The sequence below is a fragment of the Strongylocentrotus purpuratus genome, unplaced genomic scaffold (genome assembly GCF_000002235.5).
Source record: "Strongylocentrotus purpuratus isolate Spur 01 unplaced genomic scaffold, Spur_5.0 spur5_scaffold_10, whole genome shotgun sequence".
NCBI classification, from domain to species: domain Eukaryota; kingdom Metazoa; phylum Echinodermata; class Echinoidea; order Camarodonta; family Strongylocentrotidae; genus Strongylocentrotus; species Strongylocentrotus purpuratus.
Window position 1 is genome coordinate 3,401,196 of NW_022145595.1, and position 24,935 is coordinate 3,426,130.

The following is a 24,935-nucleotide window of genomic DNA, read 5'->3' on the forward strand; positions in this document are numbered from 1 at the left end:
AGCCCTGTGGCACACCAAAGGGCACCTGGAAAGAGTCAGAGACAATGCCATCAATTTTAACTTTTTGATGTCGATCAGACAAGTATGACTCGATCTATTGCGTCTCATTAGATAACAAGTCTACCGATTTAATTTTGGTTTAGCGAATTCAAAAGTCATCCGCCTTCAATTTAGTCAAAAAATGAACGTCTAATATATTTTTTCCCGCCGATTAGATTTCACTTTGAGATTCCCGCCGCAACATTATGCGTAAGTAGCAACAATAACTGACAAAAATAAAAAAGCAAACTATCGCCAACAGAGGGCGACATTTCATACGGAAGGACTGCATTACATTTTAGCAATGTTTTCCACGCACTAAGCTGATCGCGATCAATCGCGTTCGCGCGCAAGTGCACGCGTATGCGCGCGATCCACTGTGACGTTGATCGCAGGCGGAACTGTACCTTGAAAAGATAATCAGTGATAACTGATCATTAGCCCATACAATTGCTGCAACAGACTCAGGGATCAAGCTTAGTACTTCTTTCTCTATTTAAAATTACCAGTTAACCAGGCATAACTCTGAATTTGCACAAGTTGAATCAAATTTTGCATAATTTGAACTATATTTTGCAGTCCGAATAGATTTGTCTTATGCAATGTATTTGTGAAATGATTGCAGCTTTAGTGTAGATATATGTTTATTTTCTCTTTTCAATTGTAGGTCTCATTCAGATGATGGCTGCAGCTGAGGCAGGCAGAGATCTAGCTTACTTCACATTTGAAGATAAGGATTTGTGTGATGATATGGCAGGCATGCATGACTTTCTAACATCCCAGTCTGTTACAATTGGTGAGCTTTAGTCTCTTGGTTTCATCTGGTTTGAATGTATTTTTATTCATTAGTTTTCAAGAATATTTTGGATCAGTTAAAACAAAACCACCTTTCAAACATGCCAATCACAAATGTATATATCAATATCACATATGTATTATCTGCTCTGTTGTAAGACTGCAACATTAAAGGGAAATACAACCTTGAAAGCAAACTACTCTGCAAGAAAGCAGAAAAATCAGAGAACCAGCCTGGTGAAAGTTTAAATGAAATTGGACAAAGTATGAGAAAGTTATGAATTTTAAAAAAGTTGTAATCACTATAAATTAGCTGAATCAGACATCTTTCCCATTTGTTTCAACACACAAAATTACTAAAAATCTATATTTTTTCAATATGTATGACTTGGGGTTGTCTTTTCCTTATAGAGGACCTGTAATCATATACAATGTACATGTATTCTCCATATTATACATTTTTGTATTTTGATTAGTGAGTGCCCCAAGGGTTAAGGCACTTTGGAGAAATGCAGAAATTAGTGATATTTTTGTACACAACAAACAGGAGTTATCCGTCACTACTCCATTATATCAATTAATTCCATTATATTATTATAATTCAATTAATTCCATTATATTATTATAATTCAATTAATTCCATTATATCATTATAATTCAATTAATTCCATTATATTATTATAATTCAATTAATTCAATTATATTATTATAATTCAATTAATTCCATTATATTATTATAATTCAATTAATTCCATTCTATTATTATAATTCAATTAAAACCATTATATTATTATAATTCAATTAATTCCATTATGTTATTATAATTCAATTAATTCCATTCTATTATTATAATTCAATTAAAACCATTATATTATTATAATTCAATTAATTCCATTCTATTATTATAATTCAATTAATTCCATTATATTATTATAATTCAATTAATTCCATTATGTTATTATAATTCAATTAATTCCATTATGTTATTATAATTCAATTAATTCCATTATATTATTATAATTCAATTAATTCCATTATATTATTATAATTCAATTAATTCCATTATATTATTATAATTCAATTAATTCCATTATATTATTATAATTCAATTAATTCCATTATATTATTATAATTCAATTAAAACCATTATATTATTATAATTCAATTAATTCCATTATATTATTATAATTCAATTAATTCCATTATATTTTTATAATTCAATTAATTCCATTATATTATTATAATTCAATTAAAACCATTATATTATTATAATTCAATTAATTCCATTATATTATTATAATTCAATTAAAACCATTATATTATTATAATTCAATTAATTCCATTATATTATTATAATTCAATTAATTCCATTATATTATTATAATTTGATTAAATTTTAGGTGAATGTAAACCATCACAAAGCAATTAATTGGCCCAAGTAGAATGTTGTTATGTTATACATGAACAATCATCCTAATGATCATGAATGTCAATACTTGTTTTGATTAGGTGATTTATGGAGAAACCTGCACAGATACAGAACGGATGTGTTAAGACGTAGTGCAGGAGTCTCTAAGCCCAAGCTCTTTCCATACCTCTATCAGCTCTACACTGTTTGTGACTCAGACACTGATGAGTATGAGACCGAGGCAGGCCCTACAGCTCAAGTTAAGGCCGCTGCCGGTGGAAGTCGTAGTCCTAACTACAGAGCAGAAACACCCTGATGCTTCTTGATATGTTGTGATGTTTAGATTATTGAGACTCCCAAATAAAGTTGTAGTGCAGGGGCTTCTAGGCCCGAGCTTTTCCAGTACCTCTATCAGCTATACACTGTGTGTGTGACTGACGTGGAGATACTAATGAGTTTGAACCAGAGACAGAATCTAAAGTTGAATTAAGACCACTGCTTACGGTAGCTATAGTCTGAACTACAGATTAGAGGAGCCTGGATGTAATGATTGATGAAGTGATTAACTATTCGAGTACGAGGCAGAAGAAAGAACTGCAGCTGAAATCAAGACTGGTGCCAATTGAAACAGCAGCCCCAAATACAGAGTAGATGCCTCTGTTGTGTTTGACTGGTTGGAGAGAGCTCAAATACCTGTAAACAAAATAGCACCAGAAAGTACCATGTGTATTGCTTCTTTATTCCAGGTGAATGAGAGACGATGTTGTACAGACATTAAATTGTGATTAAGCCCTCAAGGGTGAATTACTATATAGTTGAATGTACAACATATTTCCCCCTTTATGAATCAGACATTATTATTTTGCCAAAAGAATATCCAGAAATAAGTCTGTTCTTTAAAGTATCACTAATACAAAAGCATCCGTCTAAATTTTTCTTTTAAAACTTTAGCTTATGTGTGTTCAACACAAGTCCAATGTCGTTTTTTAAACTTGTGTTCATGTAACGTTCATCAACTTCAGATTTAAACAAATCTGAGAATAAACATTATTCTTTAGAGTTTCTGTTTTTATGCCTCCGTTACGAAGTAGCCGGAGGCATTATGTTTTCGGGTTGTCCGTCCGTATGTACGTACGTACGTCTGTACGTACGTACGTCCCGTTCTCGTGATCGCGTTATCTGAAGAACTGGTTGATGGATTCCTGCCAAACTTTGGTCATGTATGTATCTTGTAGAGCCGATGAACTGATTAGATTTTGGGGTTACGAGGTCAAAGGTCAAAGGTCACGGCTCATTATGTATGCAAAACGAGCTCGTGATCGCGTTATCTGAAGAACTGGTTGATGGATTCATGCCAAACTTTGGTCATGTATGTATCTTGTAGAGCCGATGAACTGAATAGATTTTGGGGTCACGAGGTCAAAGGTCAAAGGTCACAGGTCACAGGGCTCATTATGTATGCAAAACGAGCTCGTGATCGCGTTATCTGAAGAACCGATTGATGGATTGCTGCCAAACTTAGGTCATGTATGTTACTTGCAAAGCCGAAAAACTGATTAGATTTTGAGGTCACGAGGTCAAAGGTCAAAGGCCACAGGGCTCATTATGTATGCAAAACGAGTATGTGATCACGTTATCTGAAGAACCGATTGATGGATTGCTGCCAAACTTAGGTCATGTATGTTACTTGCAGAGCCGATGAACTGATTAGATGTAGGGGTCACAAGGTCAAAGGTCATGGGCTCATTATGTATGCAGAAATAGCTTGTAATCACAATATTTTGAGAACCTGTTAATGGATTACAATTGAACTTGAATTCGAAAAATTTCTTCTGTTTTGGTTTGTAAAATTGCTCTATGACGGAGGCATCATTTTCGACTGCGCGCAGTCGAAGTTCCATCTAGTTTTATATTTTAATATATGTTTTTTTTATATTTTAATATTTTACTGACAGGAAGAGCAGCTGAGATTAAGATTTACGTAGAAGGAACCAATAGTCACAACAGAGCTGGCTTGCTCTGGAGTTTCTTGATAAATTGTGATTTTGTTTTTATGACGAATAGGAACTTTGGTGCATGAGAAAAGGACTCGAACTGCAGAATATGACCAGCGCAGGTGGAAACTGTAGTCTTAACTATCATTTATAAAGCTGAAACATCTTGATGCTTTAATCCATATTTTGTGGAGTACCAAACTTAATTGGAGTGTACCTATCAAACAAAGAAACAGGAGCTTCCGTTTGCAAGCGGAAGCTCTACTTTGGATCTAGAATGCATTATTAGAACATTACGTTTCACCTTGATTTCTTAGTATTTTTTCAGTTTGATCAAATATCACGATGATGATTAACGATATATGTACATATTGAGATGTTAGATATAAGAGAATAAATTTTGAAGAAACATCCTGTGATCTTTTATCTGAAATATTGCTCATCTTTTTTCTTTCTTTTTGCAGACAGGATTTTTTTTCATTTTGTTCTGCTTATATGAAATCTTATTATATTTCATTTCATCCACATTGTTACAAAAACAATATATCAAATATTGTTATACATGTACCTACTAACTACAACTCAGTAATTTTCTATTGATGTTATTTCTGCAATTAAAGTTTGGTTTGTTAAGAGTTTGAATTATTAAGATACTTTTGATAATTTCTATTAAATGCATGTTAAATACAGATAAATATTTTCTGTGTCACATAACTTTGAAAGATTAATCGTCAATTTATAGACATAAAACAATACATGGTATACATTAGTGTTTTAAATTTTTTTTTTTTTTTTTTTTATGTATTCAGATATATTTGGATCTGTATCAATGTTGGTGCCTGATTTTTTTTCTTCTCAAGTTATCTCAGAAAGATGGATCCATTAAAAATCTCTCTCCATAAAGGCGCCTCCGTGGTGAGATATTTGTATGAAATGAATTAAGGAGGATGATACAAGATTTTAAGTTTTAACTGAGAGTTGATGTGGCTCTGATACTACCTGTTTTTGCATCTGATGGACTCATTAAGTAGACAATAAAAATGAGACTCCCTTATGGTGCTGTTTGCCATGGAATAAAGTGCAATCTTTGTCATCTATTTTGAATCTTTCCTTCTTGATAAGTTATTTTTGTAAGAATCATGTATTTAGCCAGTAAGAAATGCACGTGTGTGATTTTAAAAACTGTATATTTGATTTGGTTTTATTTAAAATTCATTCTTTTCAGTTTTTTTGTACTGTTGATAATTTGTATGCCCTTTTCCCCTTTAATTTCAACTATCGTTGTAAAATGTTAACCTTAATATCCCTTGCGGTACAAAGTACTGATATCCCCAAAATATTTTTTTTAATAAACTATGTCTTGCAAATATTTAAAAAAAAGAAGAAAAAAATAACCTCCTTATAAACTAAAAAGGAATGGACATGCGAAGAAGCTATGTAGTTTATGTGTGTATATTTTACTGGACTCAAAAGAGAGAGAGAAAAGTATATGATTTTATGAACAAGGTAATCGTGCTTGTTGCTGTGACAAAGAAACGTAGCAAAAATGCTGTTTGATTATGTGTTCTCCTTTTAGATCGAGTGCATTATATACATCATAAGAATGTAAATATTCAGTTGGGCCTCATAGTTTACATACACCTGGTGGAAAAGTAATATACCTTATCTGAAGCTCACTCATTCCTTCTGCCTACTTTTCTCTTCAGGAAGATGGACAAGTCTGGTATCTATTCAATGGATAAAGTATATACATCATTGAGAGTCACATTGAGACATTTAGATATGTGACTCCAGATAGGAATGAGAGCAGTTGTGAAATTGTGAGTAAATTATTTTTCTTCCAGGTGTATGTATACTTTCAAGCCCAACTGTATACCGATAATTGCATTGATATTAAGGTAGAGAAAAATGATGTGAATTGTATATAATATTGTAATTGCTAAGTTTTTAATTTATTTTGTAATAAATCATGACAGATCATGGAACTGATAATGGTTTGATTTAAATGTGTCCATATGTTGTCAAACTGGTTAAACTTTTGAAAATTATTAATTTTACATTTGATAAACTTGTGCCTTTCTAGGCATACACTAGTCCAGAATCTGGACAGTGTTATATTATTTCACTATTGTGATCTCTCCCATCCCCTACCTGCTGCAAGTAGTGCTGGGCGTAGAAATTTGGGGTGGTGGGAATTATAAAGAATTAAATCGACCAGATTCTGGACTCACGTGTACAATACACATTTCTTCAGTTTATAGTACTCTATTTCGCACACATATAGAATACCTATCATGAACAGAACCCATGACAAATGAAATATATGTTTGTTTATCATTTATTATCAAAATATCAATCAACGATCTATATACTATTATAACATGAAGGCAATGTCATCATAAAAATCAATATACACATATTCACTAAAATTGATGCTTAATTGTCTTTGGCTATTTCTCTTAAAAGAAAATTACATTTTCTTAAATTCTCTTTATAGTAATATAGGCAAGCATCATGAAGAGAGAATCAAATCAAATACTGATCATTTTTATAATTAGGAGTCTGGACTTTGAAAAGCCATTTTAGTGTATAAAAAGAGTAGGAGACTAGGAGCAATGATGAACTCCTAGAACTGATAAATATGATAAGTGACAAATTGTTTTGCACTTTATCTTTGCATGCGATTAAATCTGTTGCAGATCTTTAGAGTATAAATAAGACTTATCAATTGCGGACTCTAAGTCGTTAACCTAAGCCTATTTCCTTGACTTTGAATACTAATACCAAAAATGTGACAAATCAACACACTAAAAAAAAAATCTCCTTAAAACTTCTTTTGGGGAGTGTAGCAACAACAAAAACTTGCTAGAAATTACTTTTTTAAAGCAAATTCACCTGTTTGCTTTGAATAATTTGTCTATTATTTTATGAATTAAAACACCCTGACATGATATTTCATCATACCTGTATATCATCCAAACCATCACATGACTATCATTATGATTACATCACTATTGATGAACACTGGAAACTGCTCACGTTCAAAGGAGGCCCAATTCTGTGTACATGGATCTGAAATTGGTATTGAAGAAATATACACCCTAAAAAATTGACCAATGCCATGCTTCATGTAAAAGTATGCAGATGGCCATAGTAATTCTGATGTAATTAGTTCAGATATCGGAGGGCAAACAAAGTCATTTCAAGCTCTCTCATGGTTTTGTGCCCAAACACGTATTAATGAATGTATATTTTAATATGCAAAGGCTTGGACATGGACTTACATGCACATGTCTTGCAAAACAAATTTTGACAAGGAAATTCATCGTCATTTACTCTCTTTTACCCTGCAATTGATGTATGAAATGCAAATGAGTAATATGAAAAATGGAAAACAACAGTATTGTTTGTACAACTACATGTAATAAAATTGAATTGCATTTTTTTTCTAGTCATAAAAGGATACACTAAACAATCTCATACGTTGTGCTGACTTCTGATATATGCTGCCAGCTCATGGGATTTTGCCTGCAGGGAATTATTGTGAAAATGTCAACTGACTTGTAAAAGAGCAACAATTTTATAAAAATGATAACAGAAAACTTTCCTAAAAGAATGGTGGGTAAGTATTCATTATCAGCAAATCTACAGTCAGTTTTCTTTTCAAATTTGAATTTTGCAACTGGCAGTGTTTTATTCACACTATTCGTTGTGTGGGCTTAACTTTTCACCAAAACCGCAGTCTATCGAATAACAGATCTAAATTTTGTTTGCATACTTTCATAAACTCAACTTGCTGCTACAGATATATATTGAGTTAAGTTTTGAGGGCTTGCAAATCCCTGATAGGGGCTTTAAAAGCCATTCAATGTTCTATAAATAATCACATATTGCAAGCCAACGCATCTTATTGCTTCATCCAATCCTACATACTTAGTTGTTTACAATGCACATATACATGTAGTAAGGATTTCTAAATAAGAAGGTTTCCATGCAACAGCATCCTTTGGTTCTTCTCACTCCTGTTGGACATTGCACATTCATCAATATAAATCATAATACCATTAAAGAGGACTACCGTACATATATCATCAACTACCATCAAAAGGGCTTAAAATGTATTTTTATCCCAATTAAAGCATGAAATTTAATTTGGTTCCTATTTTAAAGAAAATGTTGTTGCAGGCATCTCCACATTATAGGCTTCCAAATCACCATGGTAGCAATCACCGATCTCATGAGGTCATCAAAGCAATTTGTCCACAAACTGAATAAGAATGTCACTATTGCATTAGCTTCATTCACCTCCTATCACAAAGGCAATTTAGTTCACACACATTGAGAATACTTCTGTAAATCCCATGAAACATCATTTAAGCATCTTTTCTGCAAACTCCAAGGTAAGGTTGGTCATTGCATCATAAAACTGTCGTCCGCTGTCCATCATATCCATGACGAGCTCTGCGTGGCCACCTTCTCCTATCAGACGCACCGTCACAACTGCTTCTTTCTCAATGAGTGCTGAGGAAAACTTCTCAGTTGACAACGGAGGGACTACTATATCATCTGTGCCATGAATGAGGTAAATGGGAGGTAGTCTGCAGGGGAGAAAGCATTTGAGAGAACATATTTTCATAAGAATGTTACAAAAACTCAAAAGACATCCATTTCAATACACTGTTCTCTTTTTGGTAATTCACAATTTATTCTTACTATGAGATTTATTTCAATCTGAACCGATTCTTGCCGATACATCAGGGTTCCTAGCATTTCACGGAAACAAAATTTTCAGATTTTTTTTTCCCTGATGGAGTTTCAAATTCCAGGATCATTACGCAAACCTAATTCTGGTTTGAAGTGTCTTCAATGAATTGGAACTCCATCCCCAAAGATGTTTCTGATTGCAAGTCAGTTAATTCCTTCCAAAAAAAATTGGAGCAGTTTCTTATATCAAATATGTATAGTTACTAATCTTATGTTTATATTTGTGTTATATATTTTGTGTTTTTTGTTTCTTTTTTTATTGAATGTTTTGTTGTTTTATCTTTTTTCTTTTTTTATCTTTGCTTTACATTATGCTATGAATGCTTTGGGAAATATGCGTGTACAAGGCCTAAGGGCTTTATTTATGTAGTTCCCCATTTCATTTCTAAATTTGTTGATGAATAATTTTGTATCTTTTGTATCAATGTAATTTTTTATCGAGAATGAAATAAATGTGAATTCAATTCAATTCAATTCAATTCAATTCAATGAATAGTAGTTGGATACATCCAGTGGATACATTGTTTGGACACAAGACAAAATATATGAGACTAAGTTCTTTCTGTTGGGGCCAATGATACTCCCTAATTGTTCTCATATTCTCCAGGTTTTTCTGACCTCCAGGATAGTTGAGAACCCTGTAATGATTCTCAATAATAAGACAACTATCAAATATCAAAGTCTTTACATCTATTATATTCTGAGAGGAAAACAACCGACCTACCTTCCTATCTGTTCAGCAGACATCTTTAAAACCCTTTCTGTCGGTGAGAAGTGATCAAAGCTCTGTAGACCATTCATGGCTCTCCACATGGGTGAGAGGTCTTCCACCCCTCTCCATGATTCATGGTGGTAATGATCCATGATGTGGTATACCCCGCCCAGTCCTACCACCCCTCTGATCGATGAGAGCAGCTCACTGGCTGAAAACCAAGAACTGTCGTACACTGTTGAAAGATCATCGTCTGTCCTCCCTAAGGAAAATGATGTTATAAACTACTTACAAAACAAATAAAATTATGCCCAAATGTAAACAGCGTGGACCAATTATAACAAAGCCATACCAAGCTAATTGTCAATAATAATAATAATAATAATATGTCTTGTTTACCCAGGGTAGCCTCATCAGTATTCATACTGTTCTCCCTGAGGGCCCTGCAATCATATTATTACCCCGGTCATCGGATTCAGGCTTACCCGCACACAATGTATGCACATTCACCACTCCTGGGGAGCATTCCAGCCAGTGCCACATTTTTACAAGCACACACAATATTCCGTTTTACTAACATATTCAAATTTATGGATGTTTCTTTCCTGGGGATCTAGTGACGAATTGTTCCATTAACCTGTTATCAATGAATAAACAATAATACCCACAATCCAGTCTGCATATATTACGTGTTGCTATGTCGGACAAGCCTCTCCAAGCTTTCAGGTTGTCAATAACAATCTTTGTTTAAAATTATGCATCATATTGAATACATTAGTAAAGTGGTCAATTCCATGACTGATCGTCAGCAGTGTAAGTTGACAGCTAGGCCTAGTGATGTTACACAATAAGTGCCCTGGATATGGTGCTTGATGATTGAAGCTGTAAGAGCAGGGCACTGCATGTTCCATAAAACTTGTTATCAACAAGTTACAATAACTGTTATAAGCTGATAAAATTGTGGCATTTAATTGGGTGAGAGCAAAATTGTAATAGAAATTTAGGATAACAAGTTTTTATGAAACAGGGCCCATATTACGTTCAGACCCAGGGCTATCTAGTTTCAAGACAACTGCTTTATCTATTGAGCCATCACACATAATTCCCAAATTAGTATGATACTGGGTAATTTTGATACCCTAGAAATTCTAGGAAGTCAGAAAATCAGAAAATATATTTCATTTAAACTGATGGTAATTTCAATGATTTGGAAATATATTGAATTTCTAAACATCAAACCTTTATTATTATTTTTTTCACATGCATTCTCCAAATGTAGCACCACCTCATCATTGTCCTGTCTCAAATATTGCGCTTGCCCTTTTCAATTATTATCTGGATGTAGCACGACATCTCACTGCCTTGTCTCAAGTTTGTCTATAAGTCTATTTGCCTCACCTTCATCTGTTGTATCATCCCTTAACTGCTCTGATGCACGTTTCTCTGGAAGCCCCTCAGCCAGCTCTATCATTGATAGGGCACAAAGATGAGCACCTGCAGAATGTCCAAAGAGGATGATCTTACTCTGATCAGCATCGGGAGCTCTGCGATGGAAGTCAGGTGACTTGATGAAGGCGATCGTGTCGTGGAGGTCACGGACCATCTTCTGCACTTCACCCTGAGGTACACACAGATGCAGAGAAATGCAGTCACGCAAATTGCATGCAAAATTTCATGGGTTTAATTAGTTACAAAGTTTGTAAGCTCATCAACAGAGATGCCAACCCTCATCAACAAAAAAAAAGTATTCTTAAGAGCAAAAAACAGTATTTAAAAAAAAATCTCTCACCTTAACATATCGCCCAATCGAGCAGCATAAAAAAACGGCAGTACCACGTATATGTACCCGGATCGGAGCGCGACGTGCATACAGTACACAAGGGTTGTTCGCAATGTGCGCAGTTTGAGGCCCTGTATCACTGTCCTGCATGCATTGTTTGAAGACATAGGTGCATAATACACTTACGACACAAAGCCCATAATCGGAAATTAAGAAAAACATCAATAAATAAAATTATAAATTATAAAAATTAAAAAAAATAAAAAAACCGTAACAAAACATACAAAAAACGTACTGCCGTATTCATAGCAAAAAAACAGAACAATTACGGCAAAAACGGAACAGTTGGCATCTCTGCATCAGGGATCTTAATTGAGAAATCATAATTCAAATATTGGGAATTCTATTAAGCCCAAGCCCACATTACAAAGTACCATCTAGGCATAAAGGAGCTACATGTACCTGATCAAAAGGCCTGTCTACTCAGTTTGCTGGTTTTAAATAGTGCACTAATATGTTGAACATCAGAAGCTTAGAACAAAGATATGATAATGTGACTGTATGATTGTATGATGCATGCTCATCCAGTATTTCTCCACGATCACTTGGTATCCTTCATCATATTCTGACTTATCACTGGCCTAAAAGTTATACTAACCCAAAATCTAACTCCACACACAAGCACCTAACTCTTTGATGAAATAAAATGTTGGGCATGCGTTGCCCGAGCAAATTTTGAATCATCAACATACCTTTGGATAAATACTGTAGTTTGGAATCACCACAACAGCCCCTAGACGATCCATGATTTGCTGAGCCAGGAGTCCATACATGTTCTTGTCTCCTGACCCCCAAGCTCCTCCGTAGACAAAGACCACAACTGGTCGTGGGTCTTCAGGCTCTCTGAGATTACTGCTCGAATATGGTGTCCATAGGTCAAGAGTGTTGTCGTTCACCCCATACATTATATCCTGTATGAGGTAAATAGGTTGGTCCCATTCAATTTATGAAAATACATCCTGAAAATTAGCCCAAACTAAACTGAAATGACCATATAGTGATCACAGGTTGGGGTGCAGGAGGACCAAACTAAGTTAAAGCCATTTACTAACTACCCACATGGGAAGCATTCTTGTCTGCTTGGAGCCAGAAGAACTCTGCGTTAAAGTATATGAGTTAATGCCCGTCTGTTATGAACCTCCCTCCATACTTTGTCTTATGACCAATAGAGGTATATTTGTAAAAGCATTACATTGTAAAATTTCCCAAGTGAGGACTCTAAATTTATGTTAATGAAGTACCGGTACTACGCAATCACAATCATCCATTGAGAAGCATGCAAAGGGCGGCCATCTAACAACCCTCAACATGTATACTGTAAGAGTTAAAATTGGACTCCTTCCACACTTGTATTTGTTACAATTACTATTTGTTTCTCTAGTCTCTTCTCCCTATACATATTAATTTCACATCATTTGCTAATTCACTTACATCTTCAATTACTCAACCAAATTCCTTCCTCCATTCATCTTCTCTACATACCAAGTCTCCCATCTCACTTGGTATGTTCCTTGTTCTCTTCTCATTCTTATTTGTGGTCTTGTGTGAAATGCAATAGGCCTTTCTACTTCTTACTTTTCATTGGTTCTCTTTTCCTTTTTCTTTTGAATATTTAGTCTTACTTTTAAACACTATTTGCTATTGGTTTATGATGTATAATATACTTTGCTTCAAAATGCTCAGTATGATGCTGCATAACAACCTACAATAAAACAGACAGACCTGCCCTAGACGTCTTTTGAGTTAGTTGCATTGACTTAGGGCTCTGTTACTTTTAGTTGGAGATTAAGAGGTTATATCCAAGTTTGGCAGTGATTTTTGGATGATTGGTGTTTCAAATTAATATTGGTGAGATCTTAATTTGTATTACTTTACAATACCTTGATAACTTTGTCTCCAGCTCTATACAGGGAGTTCCACTTGATATACAGAGGGAGGAACCTCAAAAGATTGAATTGATCTGCTACTGCATAGGAGACTTTTAGCACTCTGGACGGTTGCAGTGCTCTTTTGTACTTGCCCTCCCCTTCTTGACTACAAGGCCATCCACACACCATATTTGCCACAATGACGATGCCGTACGGTATGCCAACTGCCAGAAAGACTCCCTTTGCGACCTTGCTACTCAGTACTTTCATTCTGTCCATTCTGTCAAAAGAGAAAAAAAGAGAAGGTGTGGTTATGACAAAATGGAGTCAATTTACATGATTAAAGGGCATCCTCATGAATATTATAATTTGGATTTTAAATCACATAGAATTGGACATGGCACAGGCTCTAAATAATAAAAGTATAGATTTCATATTAACCTGTAAACGCTTGGTCCGGTCTGTAAGGGTTAAGATTTACTTCCACATGTAGAATAAAAAGTACCAGTACTCTACTGCACTACATGGCACCCCGGCCCCCACTCAGTGTTATTTAGGGTACGCATATGCTCGTTCCCTCTTTTTGAAAGCACCTCCTATCTGAGGAATGCCAACATTTCCGAACCCCTTTCGCGGGCTTTCTGCGGGCTTTTCCTGCCTTGGAGACCCCCTAAATCAGGAAAAATGCTCAATGTACCCCCTTAAATTCGGAATAATTTCTCAGGAGTCCAAAGAGATGAGAGAAAAAAAGAAAAAACACCCCCTTTTTAAAGAAATCTCCGGGTGAAAAGTTAATACACCCCTTTTTTTACAATTCTTGGGCCGGACTTTGTCGCACGAAAAGTACCCCTTTACCGGACATTTTGGTAACAAGCATGGGGTCATTCCGACCCCGGAGTGGGGGGCCGGGCATGGCACTCCTTGTATTGCAGCTACTTGCCTCACCCACCATTCCATTCCAGTATCGCTTCCTGAGTGAAGGGGATTACTCAATCAAGTATCAAGTACCAGGGCACAGACAGAGATACCACACTGCTATACTCTCTGAAATGTTAGGCTCTCAAAAGTCAATTGCTCAAGGCAAGCACTCTACGACTGGACTATAAGGATCCAGCTAGCTGACTTATTCTGAGACCTGTCAATGTAGTAAGTACTGTTGCAGTGGCAAGGCGGGAGGGGGATAGGGGGGGGGGCACATGCCCAAATCAAATGGCAAAAAAAAGTAAAATTATGAAAATAAAGGGAAAGAGGAATAGATCTAGACTAGAAATGCAAAATATAAGAAAAGAAATGGATAAAGCTTTCCCTATCATCTATCTAGGCCTAGGTAACGTTGTGTGCTTGTTGCTTCGCATTTCATTCATCAACTCAGACCGGTAAACCCCCCCCCCCCCCCACACACACACTGCAAAACACATCATGCCCGTCCCGAACGCTGTTTTTTTAAACCTAACCTTGCCATCCTATCGCTGCATTTGATTGGCTCAATAGCATAGGAACCATACGTCATGCGCTAGTCATAAATATTCATGATACGCACGCACACAGAATCTGATTTGATAATTAATCAAATAGGCCTAATGAGATTTCATATAAAACTTACAAGTGCAAAGCTATGTTTACTTAAAATGAATGACATTGTGAGAAAATCGGGTGGCTTATCATTGGCCATATCATGATTATTATTAACGAATGACTACCCAGGTCATTAATTATCCATCATTGCGACCAGAAAGAGAATCTGGACGATTTAATTTTGATCACATCTTACAAACGCAAATATTCATATAGGGGTCTAGGTCTATTCGGATCCAGGCTAACTCGGCCCAGCTGCAAAAACGGTCATTTTTTGTCATTTTACTCTAACTCTAAGTACCCTAACTCTAACCCTAACCCTAACCCTAACCCTAAAACCTAAACATGCAAAAACTGACCGTTTTTGTACCTGGGCCGAGTTAGCCAGACTCCGTCTATTCAAATATTAATTAATATGCAGCACAGGATTGGCTAGGCTAGGTTTAAAACGCGACCCTAACCAGTGCAGGAGAGCTAGAGCTAGAGCTAAGAATCCTGAGATGCGATCCAACAAGTACTGCATCAATATGCCGGAAAGCAAGCAACACGGTACGGGACGCGTTATTTTTTTATGCGGCACAGATTGGGGCATGGTGCGTGTTGAGCCTATGGGAAGTACGTTCTTTCCCTTCTGAATAATGTCTGCACGTACGTGAGACTAGGCATGTTCGCTAGCGCATTAGCGCTGCGAAGAAGTTTGAATATCCATCGCGAACTATGTGTTTAGATAACATTCCTCTTCGTTTAAGTTTATTAAGTTTTATTGACTAATTATTGTGATGTTCTTCTTATTGACGTGCTGCCTCCTCTTCAGATTTCCAATTGCATTTTAATTGTTGATGTAATGATTTTTCATACGGTAGTTGATTACATGTAACACTATTAAAAACAGACCTCTACTACTAGTACGCACACGACCACTATTAGTCTGTAAATCAAGACCCCTTTAAAAAAAAGCCCCAATCTGTGCCGCATAAAAAAATAACGCGTACGGGACGGGGCCCGGGGACTCACGCCTACCTCGACCTCAGGCTCAGCCTCGCCTAGCCCGCGGTACAAATACAATGCTGCTCCACTCACTCAGCTCAGCTCCGCCAAATTCATCACTTTTGTCTCGACTCTCGATCTCGAGTCTCTGGCCCGGTTTTCATCTGAGCGCAATACATTTAAAAGTGACATTATATTTATTTGAACCACTTACCCTCTTTCCTTTACGCTGATACAGTAATTGGGCTCTACTGATGTGTACAGACAAGAAATAATGTCTAGCTGTGTTCGTGTTTACAATTCTGCCTTACATTATCCAAAATTCTGAATTTAGCCTACATTCAGTCGTTAATGTAGATCACAATTAATTGTGGGGGCGATATGGGGCTCAAGGGATTCTTCCACTTTTGTACATGTGTCTCAGGCGCGGATCCAGGATTTCTTAGGGGAGGGAGCCCAACTTTTTTTTTTTTGCTCCCGAAAATTTGAAAATCGCGCCGGCCGAAAAGTCGTTCAGTGGGGGGGGGGGGGGGGGGGGGGGGCGGGTACAGAGCACAATTTTTTTTTTTTTTGCTCCCGAAAATTTGAAAAACGCGCCGGCCAAAAATTCGCTCAGTGGGGGGGGGGGGGGGGGGGGGTAGTGAGCACATTTTTTTTTTTTTGATCCTCAAAAAAATTTCAATTTGCACCCCCCCTTGAGCGTCAGGGGGGGGGGGGCCAACCCCCCAAAAAGGTAAAAATCACGTGATTTTGCATGATTTTTTTCTCAAGGGGGGGGGGGGCCCGGGCCCCCCCCCCCCCCCTGGATCCGCCACTGATGTGTCTCGTGATTTTTTTTCCTTCCGGGTTCATAAAGAAGTAGCCACAACCAGGAAAACACTAGAAGTGCCACTGGTGAGCAATTTTGCCGTTACACCCCATGCAAGAAAGTGTGGGAAATGTGAAAAACAGAACAAAAGATATGATATTCACACCGGTGCCTGAAGATCATGAGATACATGGATTTTTCCCGTTTAGATAGGCGACTTGACTCTAGACTAGCTAGCTACACTACACTACTAGCAAGTCACTGCGTGCACTCCATGAAAATCTGTGTGTTCGCCACTATAATTTAGCAGAGCTGGAGATGTGTTGCTAGTTGGACTCCAATCAGTGCAGAAGTTACCAGTTAAATCATTCGAACAGTCATTAAGAGGCAATCAAACCACAGGTATTTAATCTGAAATTTCTAGTTAACATACTGATCTGCTGATATAGCTAAAAACATCTATGACTATGCATCGTGTAGAGTTCTAGATCGCTGTGAGAAATGCGACCTTGTTTGGAGTCGCTAGTGATGATGATGATGATGATTATGATGATGATGATGCTGACAGCCTGACACTGATGATGATGATGCTGATAATATTAATAATGATGTAGATTGTGATGATGATGATTATTATTTGTTAAGTGTTTTATTATTATTATTATTATGATTATTGATATTAGTAATATTATCGTTTAATTATTAGTATTTTAATATTCATTATTGTTAGATCTAGTCTAGATCTACTACTAGTCTAGATTAGTTCTAACAGTTAGAGTCTATCATCATATCAGGGAGGCCAATACTAATCTCTATAAAAAGTTCTTTGACTTAAGTTGGATCCCATATTTTTAGGGTCTACCTTCTGCTCTAGGTTTTTCATAGTCGGTCCTGTATGTGCGTCATGTTCTTCTGCTACCTCAATTATTGGATTCGAATATGTCAACATCAGGGCTGCCAACCTTTGGAGAGAGTTTGGAGTAAGACATTGCGAGGGCGCGAAGCGCCTGAGGGCGCGAAGCACTCGAGGGGGGATTGTGTGGAAGGGGGGTGTCCCCCCTTCCTTGGTAGGGAGCTTTTACAATTTTTTCAATTGAAATGGTGCAATCTGGTGCATACTTTAACCCTGATTCCACAATACATAAGGCAGGATTCTTGATACTTGATGAGGTAATCCCTGAAGCAGCTTTTCCAAGCTATACTGGGATGGGATGTGTTGTGACAGCAGGTGAAGGTGCAGACAACAAAAGGGTGTACAATTGCTTTATACAGTAAAATAGTGACGTGCAAGTAAAAATAATCATGCTGCTATATGGTTTACAGCATTCTGGAACCTACAGGAGGTTCCAAATAGGTTAATTGATTTCATGAAGTATACTGACCTTGAAAAAATACAAACTTCCACATTTGTAAGTGCATTATTCCAAATCAACTGTCTTTATAAGCTTAGCAGTTGAACCTTAACCTATGATTATCTGTAACAATCACACTCTCAACACACTCTTTTTGGAAAAAAATTAAATCAAAATTTTGTTCTCAATAGAATACACAGAACATAGTTAATATAACTGCCATATCAATGCAAGCACCCTTCCAAAATCATTCTTACTGTCGTATAAACGATCGAAACCATAAATTTCAATATTTCAAGACAAGAGTTTAAACTCACCTGTACCGGCTGAAGCCTGAAATACTGTACCATATGGCCGATCTGGTCGTAGAGGGCTAAAGAGGACGGCCCAAGCCCATTATCCGATTGCAAACACTGAGCCACCCGGGCCGGGCCGGGCTGGGCGCCGGGCGAGATGTACAGCGATGACAGGCCATGGCATCGACACTTGCTTGTCGTGTCTTGCACAAAAACCCCGCTTCATAGTAAAGTGACGACGTCACTCGCACACGCAGGATAAGCCAATCGCAATTCACTATCTTGTCTTTGCGCGGCAAACCGAAACCAATTTGCATTGATGGTTTAGCTTTGTGCATGTGTGGTTAAAAAAATGTTGAAACTTTCGGCAGGGATATTGAATATCCGATATAATAGACATTTTTTTTTTTTAGTTTCTATTTTCGGGGTTCAGCGTGAGAGCGTGAGAATTGGGTGAATTGGGTGAGACTCACGCAGATTGCGTGAGAGTTGGCAGCCCTGCAACATCTGCAAGACCGTCAACAAATGGCGAAAGACAGTTACAGATCCGTGACTATAGGTATGTTGTGGAGTGTAGGCCTATAATTGTATTTTTGTTATATATTTTATTCAATAGATATTTTAATTTTGTATTTTTCTTTCTGGCAATTTTCTGAATTGGACGACGATCGCACAAATCGTAGGAGTAGAAACCTAATGCCCTGCTATTGGCCTTCCTATCATCATCGATATCATTAAGAGAAGAACTTGAATTAGTGGATATATTATTTTTACCAGGGTTCCCACATTCATAGAATAACCTGGAAAGTCATGGAAAATGAGAAATGACACCCAAAATCTTGGAAATTGAAGATGCAGATGGAGGCTATCAGGCATCACAAACATCAAGTATCATTAGACTAGGCCTACGTGGTTTTTCGTACACAGCTTCTAATTTTATGCTGCAACAGTGCAACCCTTACTGAAAAGTCTGAAATGGTACTTATGGGAAAAGAAAACTGGGTCATGGAGAGTCATGGAAACATGTGGTATTCGATTCTCAAGTTTCTTTTGGAACCCTGTTTAAATACTTAAAGTAGCCACACGAAGAATCAAAAGTGTTTTGAATTGATGCAAAACTCATATCATTGCGAAGGGGAAGCCTTGCTGATCAAATACAACAACCCTTTTTTTCAAAATATGTTTGGGGCCCGCAGTAATCAACTCTCAAAATGTTTGTTTTGAGATCCAGATTTTCTGCCTTAATCAGCGGTCCTTTATAGAGCGTCAATATTTGTGACGTCACATACGGGACATGGCTAGCTAGCTGCAGACTGCTACACGGCACTGAGCTGTTTGTCCAGTGTGTGACGTCACTATTCAGAGCTCGCTACGCTCGTGTGTTTGGCTTACGTTCAGGGGCGTTTGGGGGTCTAAGAATGGTCTTGAAAAATTGAAGTTTACGCCTTTCCATGATATCTATATGATTTCCCAGCAAATTATTCATGTTTTTCAAGAGAAAATCTTTCCATCCATATGTAATTTGTTCTAATTATCAGTTGTTAGTGAATTTCTTTGTGTAGCTCCTTTAATTTTAATAGTCTTTAAATTAAGAAATTGTAGACTAAAAATATAGACCAAACAAAAGTTTAATCTCACTTTCTAATGCAAACCTGTAGATCTCCCTTTAGATGTAATGTAGATCTATTCTGAAATTGAATTGTTTTCCAGTGAATTCCCTGTCTCTGAAGCTGTCATATCTTAAACTCTACAACAATTACACTGGCTCCCAAACAAAAATCAAATCACTTTCAGAATCCTGCTGATAACATACATATCACTCAACGGAAGCTCCCCGGCCTACATCAATGAAATGATCTCACAGTATCGTCCTTGTTGCACTCTCCACTCTTCAGACTAGCCCTGTCTACTCGCACATAAAGTCTCTTCGCTGTATTATGGCCATAAAGCTTTTGCAATGGCCTGCCCAACACTCTGGAATTCTCTTGCTCCACACATCTGCATGGGGAAGCAGAAAAGAAAATTTATTTTATTTGACTTAATGTATGTCTTAGAAATCTCAAGTTTGTGCCATATTGATCTCTTATCGTCTTATGCAATACATCCATACATTTTTTATTATTGGTCTGATTTATTTAAAACTTTCGCAAATATCTGATTCTCTGATTCTTCTGCTTTGATTCGAACGAATTTGCCCTCTAATGTGTGCTTGTAGTCAGGACTACATCGGTGGTTTTCTTATAAATTCCCTAAGCCCACCACCAATGTCAGTGGCCTGCTTTATACTAGGCATACAATGTTCATTAAATCTCATTTCCACAGCCCTGCTAGTTGAGAGCATATGGTCACCACATATATGTGGTGTAGATATCAAATGTCAGATCTACTTTTTGATAAATTCACAAAGTCTATTGAACTCTATTCATGAAAGTCACCGTTCAGTTTTTGACTAGTTTACATGTGAGTAGCCATACATAAACTGGTACGGTACTTAAAGGTTAAGACCAGTATTGGAAACGCCCCAATTTCAAAAAATGAAATGGAAGCTCTTATTACCAATCATGTGAAAGAATATGTTTTGACTAATATGTGATGATACAAATTTTGCCGGGAAACCGCCTACTAATAAAATTTGGTAAATTAGTTTATCTATTCGTTTGTGAGAGATAAACGCACGTGTGCGTAGTCCCATATACATCTTTCAGTGTACAGTGCTTGTAACTTTACAAATACTTGGCCAAATTTCTTATCATTTTGATGATTCCAGAACCTTGCAGTACACACCAATACTTACATGCTAGATGATCAACCTTTTCTGATCGATTCCATAATGTTTCTTTCACAATGCAATCGCATGACCATAACTGGTCTTTATCTTTAAAGGGAAACAGAAAAAATGGCCACTGAAGATAGTTGGCCTTTCGAAACAGGTTCTACAACACACATTTTTTTACTGAGGGAGACTAAAAATTCATGTATGAAAAAAAAAAAAAAAATTACAAGTTTTCCTATGTTAGTATTTTTATGTTTTGATACTACCGTGTGAGTCAAAAAAAAGTTTACACCTAGAAAATTGCTAATTATTTAAAAAATCATCTATGAACAGTAAATTATTATACATCTTATAAAAGAGTGTTTTATCCCAAAATCATTTGTTATCATTTTTGTGTAGTATGTGTTCACGCTTGGATGAACAGGAGGCATTGTTTGCGAGAGTGCAATTTTGCAATTTACAATACACAATAAATCAATATAAAAATGACCTTGATGCACCCACACATGTACATTGTACATGTGCTCTTAAAATAGGGCTCACACAGAAATTTGGTTCTTTGCACACATTCAAAAATATTATTCTTTGTTTTCTTCATACTCCTTATCCGTTAGCCTATATGAAAAGCTGGGTAACTCTTTTTAAGGCTGATTGTGTGACTGGTGTTACATATACATTTTAGATGTATGCAATTTCCAGTTATTATATATTTTAGGTGATTGATACCCTTTAAGCCATTATCCATTGTCGATATTGATTGGTAACTCATGTGATGTTTAATTGAATCAACACTAATTAACTGGTAGTGTTAGAGGTCACTTTGATGATGATCAGTCAATCAGTTTGAGGGGAAAGAGGAAATCACATGACATGGGGATTGACGGTCTATTGTTCTATAAATTATATATTCGAAGAAAAAGTTACTGGTATATACGTACATGTATATAAATTGACATGTAAGCACCTAAGTTTCAATGATTTGTTTTCAGAAAACTTTAAAACCTGCACTTCCCTTCTTCCACTCTCTCTCTCTCTCTCTCTCTCTCTCTCTCTCTCTGTCTCTCTGTCTCTCTCTCTCTCTCTCTCTATCTCTGTCTCTCTATCTCTCTCACAGACACACACACACACACTTCGTTACTTGGAAAGTCTATATAAACTTTGACGATCATATTGACCTACCTACATGTAGCTTGTACAGTCGTGTATTTCTGTATTTCTTGCTTTTTCCCAATAGTAGACCTTTCATTTTACCATGCACTTTGTACTTTTAGACTTTGACATCTTCAGTCAAGATCAATCAGACTATCTACATTTTTTTCTTTTTCATTTGGATTTTTCATCCAAAGATTTGTTCCATTGATGGTCACTTACATTTAGTAGAAAAGAGAGAAGAATGGTTTCTATTATAAATGTAATGCTTCCTGGGAGAAATTTCAATAGTTTAAATATATTTGTGGCTTACACCCAGTAAATAAGATCGATTGATCGATTTGTAATTGAAAAACAAGTCAGAAAAAAATCTTAGTTTCTATGTTTGTTAAAAATTCTCATAAATTTGACCAACAGCTAAAAATGTGAGATTTAGAATATTTTGATCGCCATCCATTCTTTTGGAAATGCATCAAATTCAAAGGTTGGTGGAAAATCTGTGCCAATCAATGATAGTCTAGATGCTTTGATATTATTTGCATAAAAGCTTGCCTAATTTTATCATCTCAAGTAGGGCGCTTGACTAGACATTTTGTTTGCTCTTTGAATCAACGGTTATCTTCCAATGTACCTTGTTCTCATCATAGGCATTAATCAAGCACTTATCAACATTTGATCAGGGTCCTATTTAACCCTTTTGAGCCCTCATACTTAGAGTTTATAGTACAATGATAGTAATTACCTCTCTTTAAAAACACATTATTTTTTTTGATTTATTTTTTTTTTTTGAGTTTTTTGGCAAGAATTCAAGTGTAGTTTCAAACAGTATTCTATCGTTCTTTCCCATGCGAGTAACAGCATAAATATTGTATTGGCACATTGTATCATGCTCATGGTTTATTCATAAAGGTTGTACCATTGTTTCATAAGGTAAAAAATGTACTTTTTATATCCATGTTTGGAAGGGGGTCCAGATTCAACTTTTTATAGTCTTTATGCAAGGGTCCTACAGTACTAAAAATATTTAAAAAGAAGGACATTTTGGAAGCCCCTTTATTTACATCTAAATGTAGGCACCTGTTATTCTGTTATTGTCGAGCCCTGGTATATCAATTGCAACTTAATTTAAACAAATTTAAAAATGAAATTCTAGCAACCCCAAAGATAGTACACGCAAATAAAGAGCCTCTATCACAAACTTGAATATTTAGTACTTACCAATTACAGATTACTGTATGTCTCACAATTATCCTACAAACTACATTGTACAAATTATGTATACTTACATGTATGGTTAGACACACTGTTACTAAGATATAAGGATTTGTTTTCAAAATTTGTTTACATTTACATTTGAATCTTTATTTGTATTCTTCCTGGTATATCATGTTTACTATTCACCATGTAATGATGTTTTCATGTATATGTATGTCTTTATATGCATTTTATGTAATGCAGGGCCCCCAAGTATAACAGTATTTTAACTACTGATGGGGCTACCTTGTTGAAATCAAACAAAATAAAACAAATAAATAAATTGACTTTTAAAAATGTTTGTGGTTTTGATATCATAATTTGTAGTTGTGGTTAGTTTACCTGACTGCTAAGAAAGCATATGCTTGTTAGTAAGCAACCAGAGGACTGACAGCTTTAGGTCCTCTCCGAGGGACCTGGTAATGAGGATTAATGCCTTACCAAAGGGCACTAGGGCATCGCCTTAGTTTCGACCCCAGGTTGTCTGATTACGAGACCACTGCTCTACCGACTGAGCTATCGCGCCTCCTCGAATGAATATCAGCAGTAATTTACTTGAACTTGAAACATGCTAGACACACTACCATTTATTTTTTCTCTAAGGAGAGGGAGGGGGCACAGATATTTAATCAAGAGCTTACACACAGAAATCTAATTGTGGCTACCACACAGATTATGAAAATTATTACCGTAGTTTCTATTTCTGTCTGTCTCTTGGTCTCTCTTCATTATTTTGTCCTTTGCTAGATACTGTACATGTAGTACTGAGAGAAACAAAAAAGGGAGAGAGGGAAAGGAAGAGAGAGAGAGAGAGAGTGTGTGTGTGAAAGAGAGAGAGTGAGAGAGAGAGAGAGAGAGTGGAGGAGGAGAGGTGGAATATCAGCTATTACATGTACAGTATGTGGACAAATTTTGTGTCTAAGAACCCTGGATAGTAGATTTATAATGGAAATGGTGTGTTTTGTTTTTGGGGGAAGGGTCATGGTGTCTAGGGCCCTGTAAGACAAAAGTTTCAATCAATCTCAAAGTGACAATGGCCAATCAAGATCATCATTTCATGCACATGTTTGTTTAAAAGGCTGACCCTGGTGAAAATCATCCAACAACGTTGGAAAATGCCATAAAAACCATCATCAATCAAAATCATTGTTTCAAATTTATAATCGATTCCAAACCTTTGTGTTACGGGGCCCAGGGGCGGTATTCTGAACATTGTTGTAAGTTTTGTGTTATCTTTTGTTGTATCTCCAAGAGATAACACAGCACTAAGGCCAAATAAAAAAACAAACATGTTTAGCGTCCTGTTTTTTCAAAAAATAGG

At 36.3% G+C, this 24,935-nt stretch overlaps 3 protein-coding genes across 4 annotated transcripts in view; 2 read left to right on the forward strand and 1 right to left on the reverse strand.

Annotated features, from left to right (window-relative positions):
- The first annotated feature begins 468 nt into the window (after nt 1-468).
- LOC587374 (poly(ADP-ribose) glycohydrolase) lies at nt 469-3,394 on the forward strand. Its single transcript, XM_030979111.1, has 2 exons — nt 469-835; nt 2,344-3,394. Exons 1-2 carry the CDS (start codon nt 718-720, stop codon nt 2,556-2,558), a joined length of 333 nt encoding a protein of 110 aa, XP_030834971.1. The 5' UTR covers nt 469-717; the 3' UTR covers nt 2,559-3,394.
- Nucleotides 3,395-6,558: 3,164 nt separating this feature from the next.
- LOC587332 (probable isoprenylcysteine alpha-carbonyl methylesterase ICMEL2) lies at nt 6,559-16,319 on the reverse strand. Its single transcript, XM_030979112.1, has 6 exons — nt 16,197-16,319; nt 13,433-13,700; nt 12,245-12,463; nt 11,111-11,330; nt 9,725-9,974; nt 6,559-8,834 (listed from the first exon to the last, which is right to left on the reverse strand). The coding sequence occupies exons 2-6, from the start codon at nt 13,697-13,699 to the stop codon at nt 8,606-8,608; spliced, it is 1,185 nt and encodes a 394-aa protein (XP_030834972.1). The 5' UTR covers nt 13,700; nt 16,197-16,319; the 3' UTR covers nt 6,559-8,605.
- A 736-nt stretch (nt 16,320-17,055) lies between these two features.
- The window catches only part of LOC582198 (long-chain-fatty-acid--CoA ligase 1), a 28,013-nt gene continuing 20,133 nt past the window's right edge, over nt 17,056-24,935 (forward strand). For both annotated transcript variants that reach the window (XM_030979113.1, XM_030979114.1), the window contains exon 1: nt 17,056-17,192. The gene's annotated coding sequence lies outside the window, so the exon portion shown is untranslated. The remainder of the gene's footprint in view (nt 17,193-24,935) is intronic.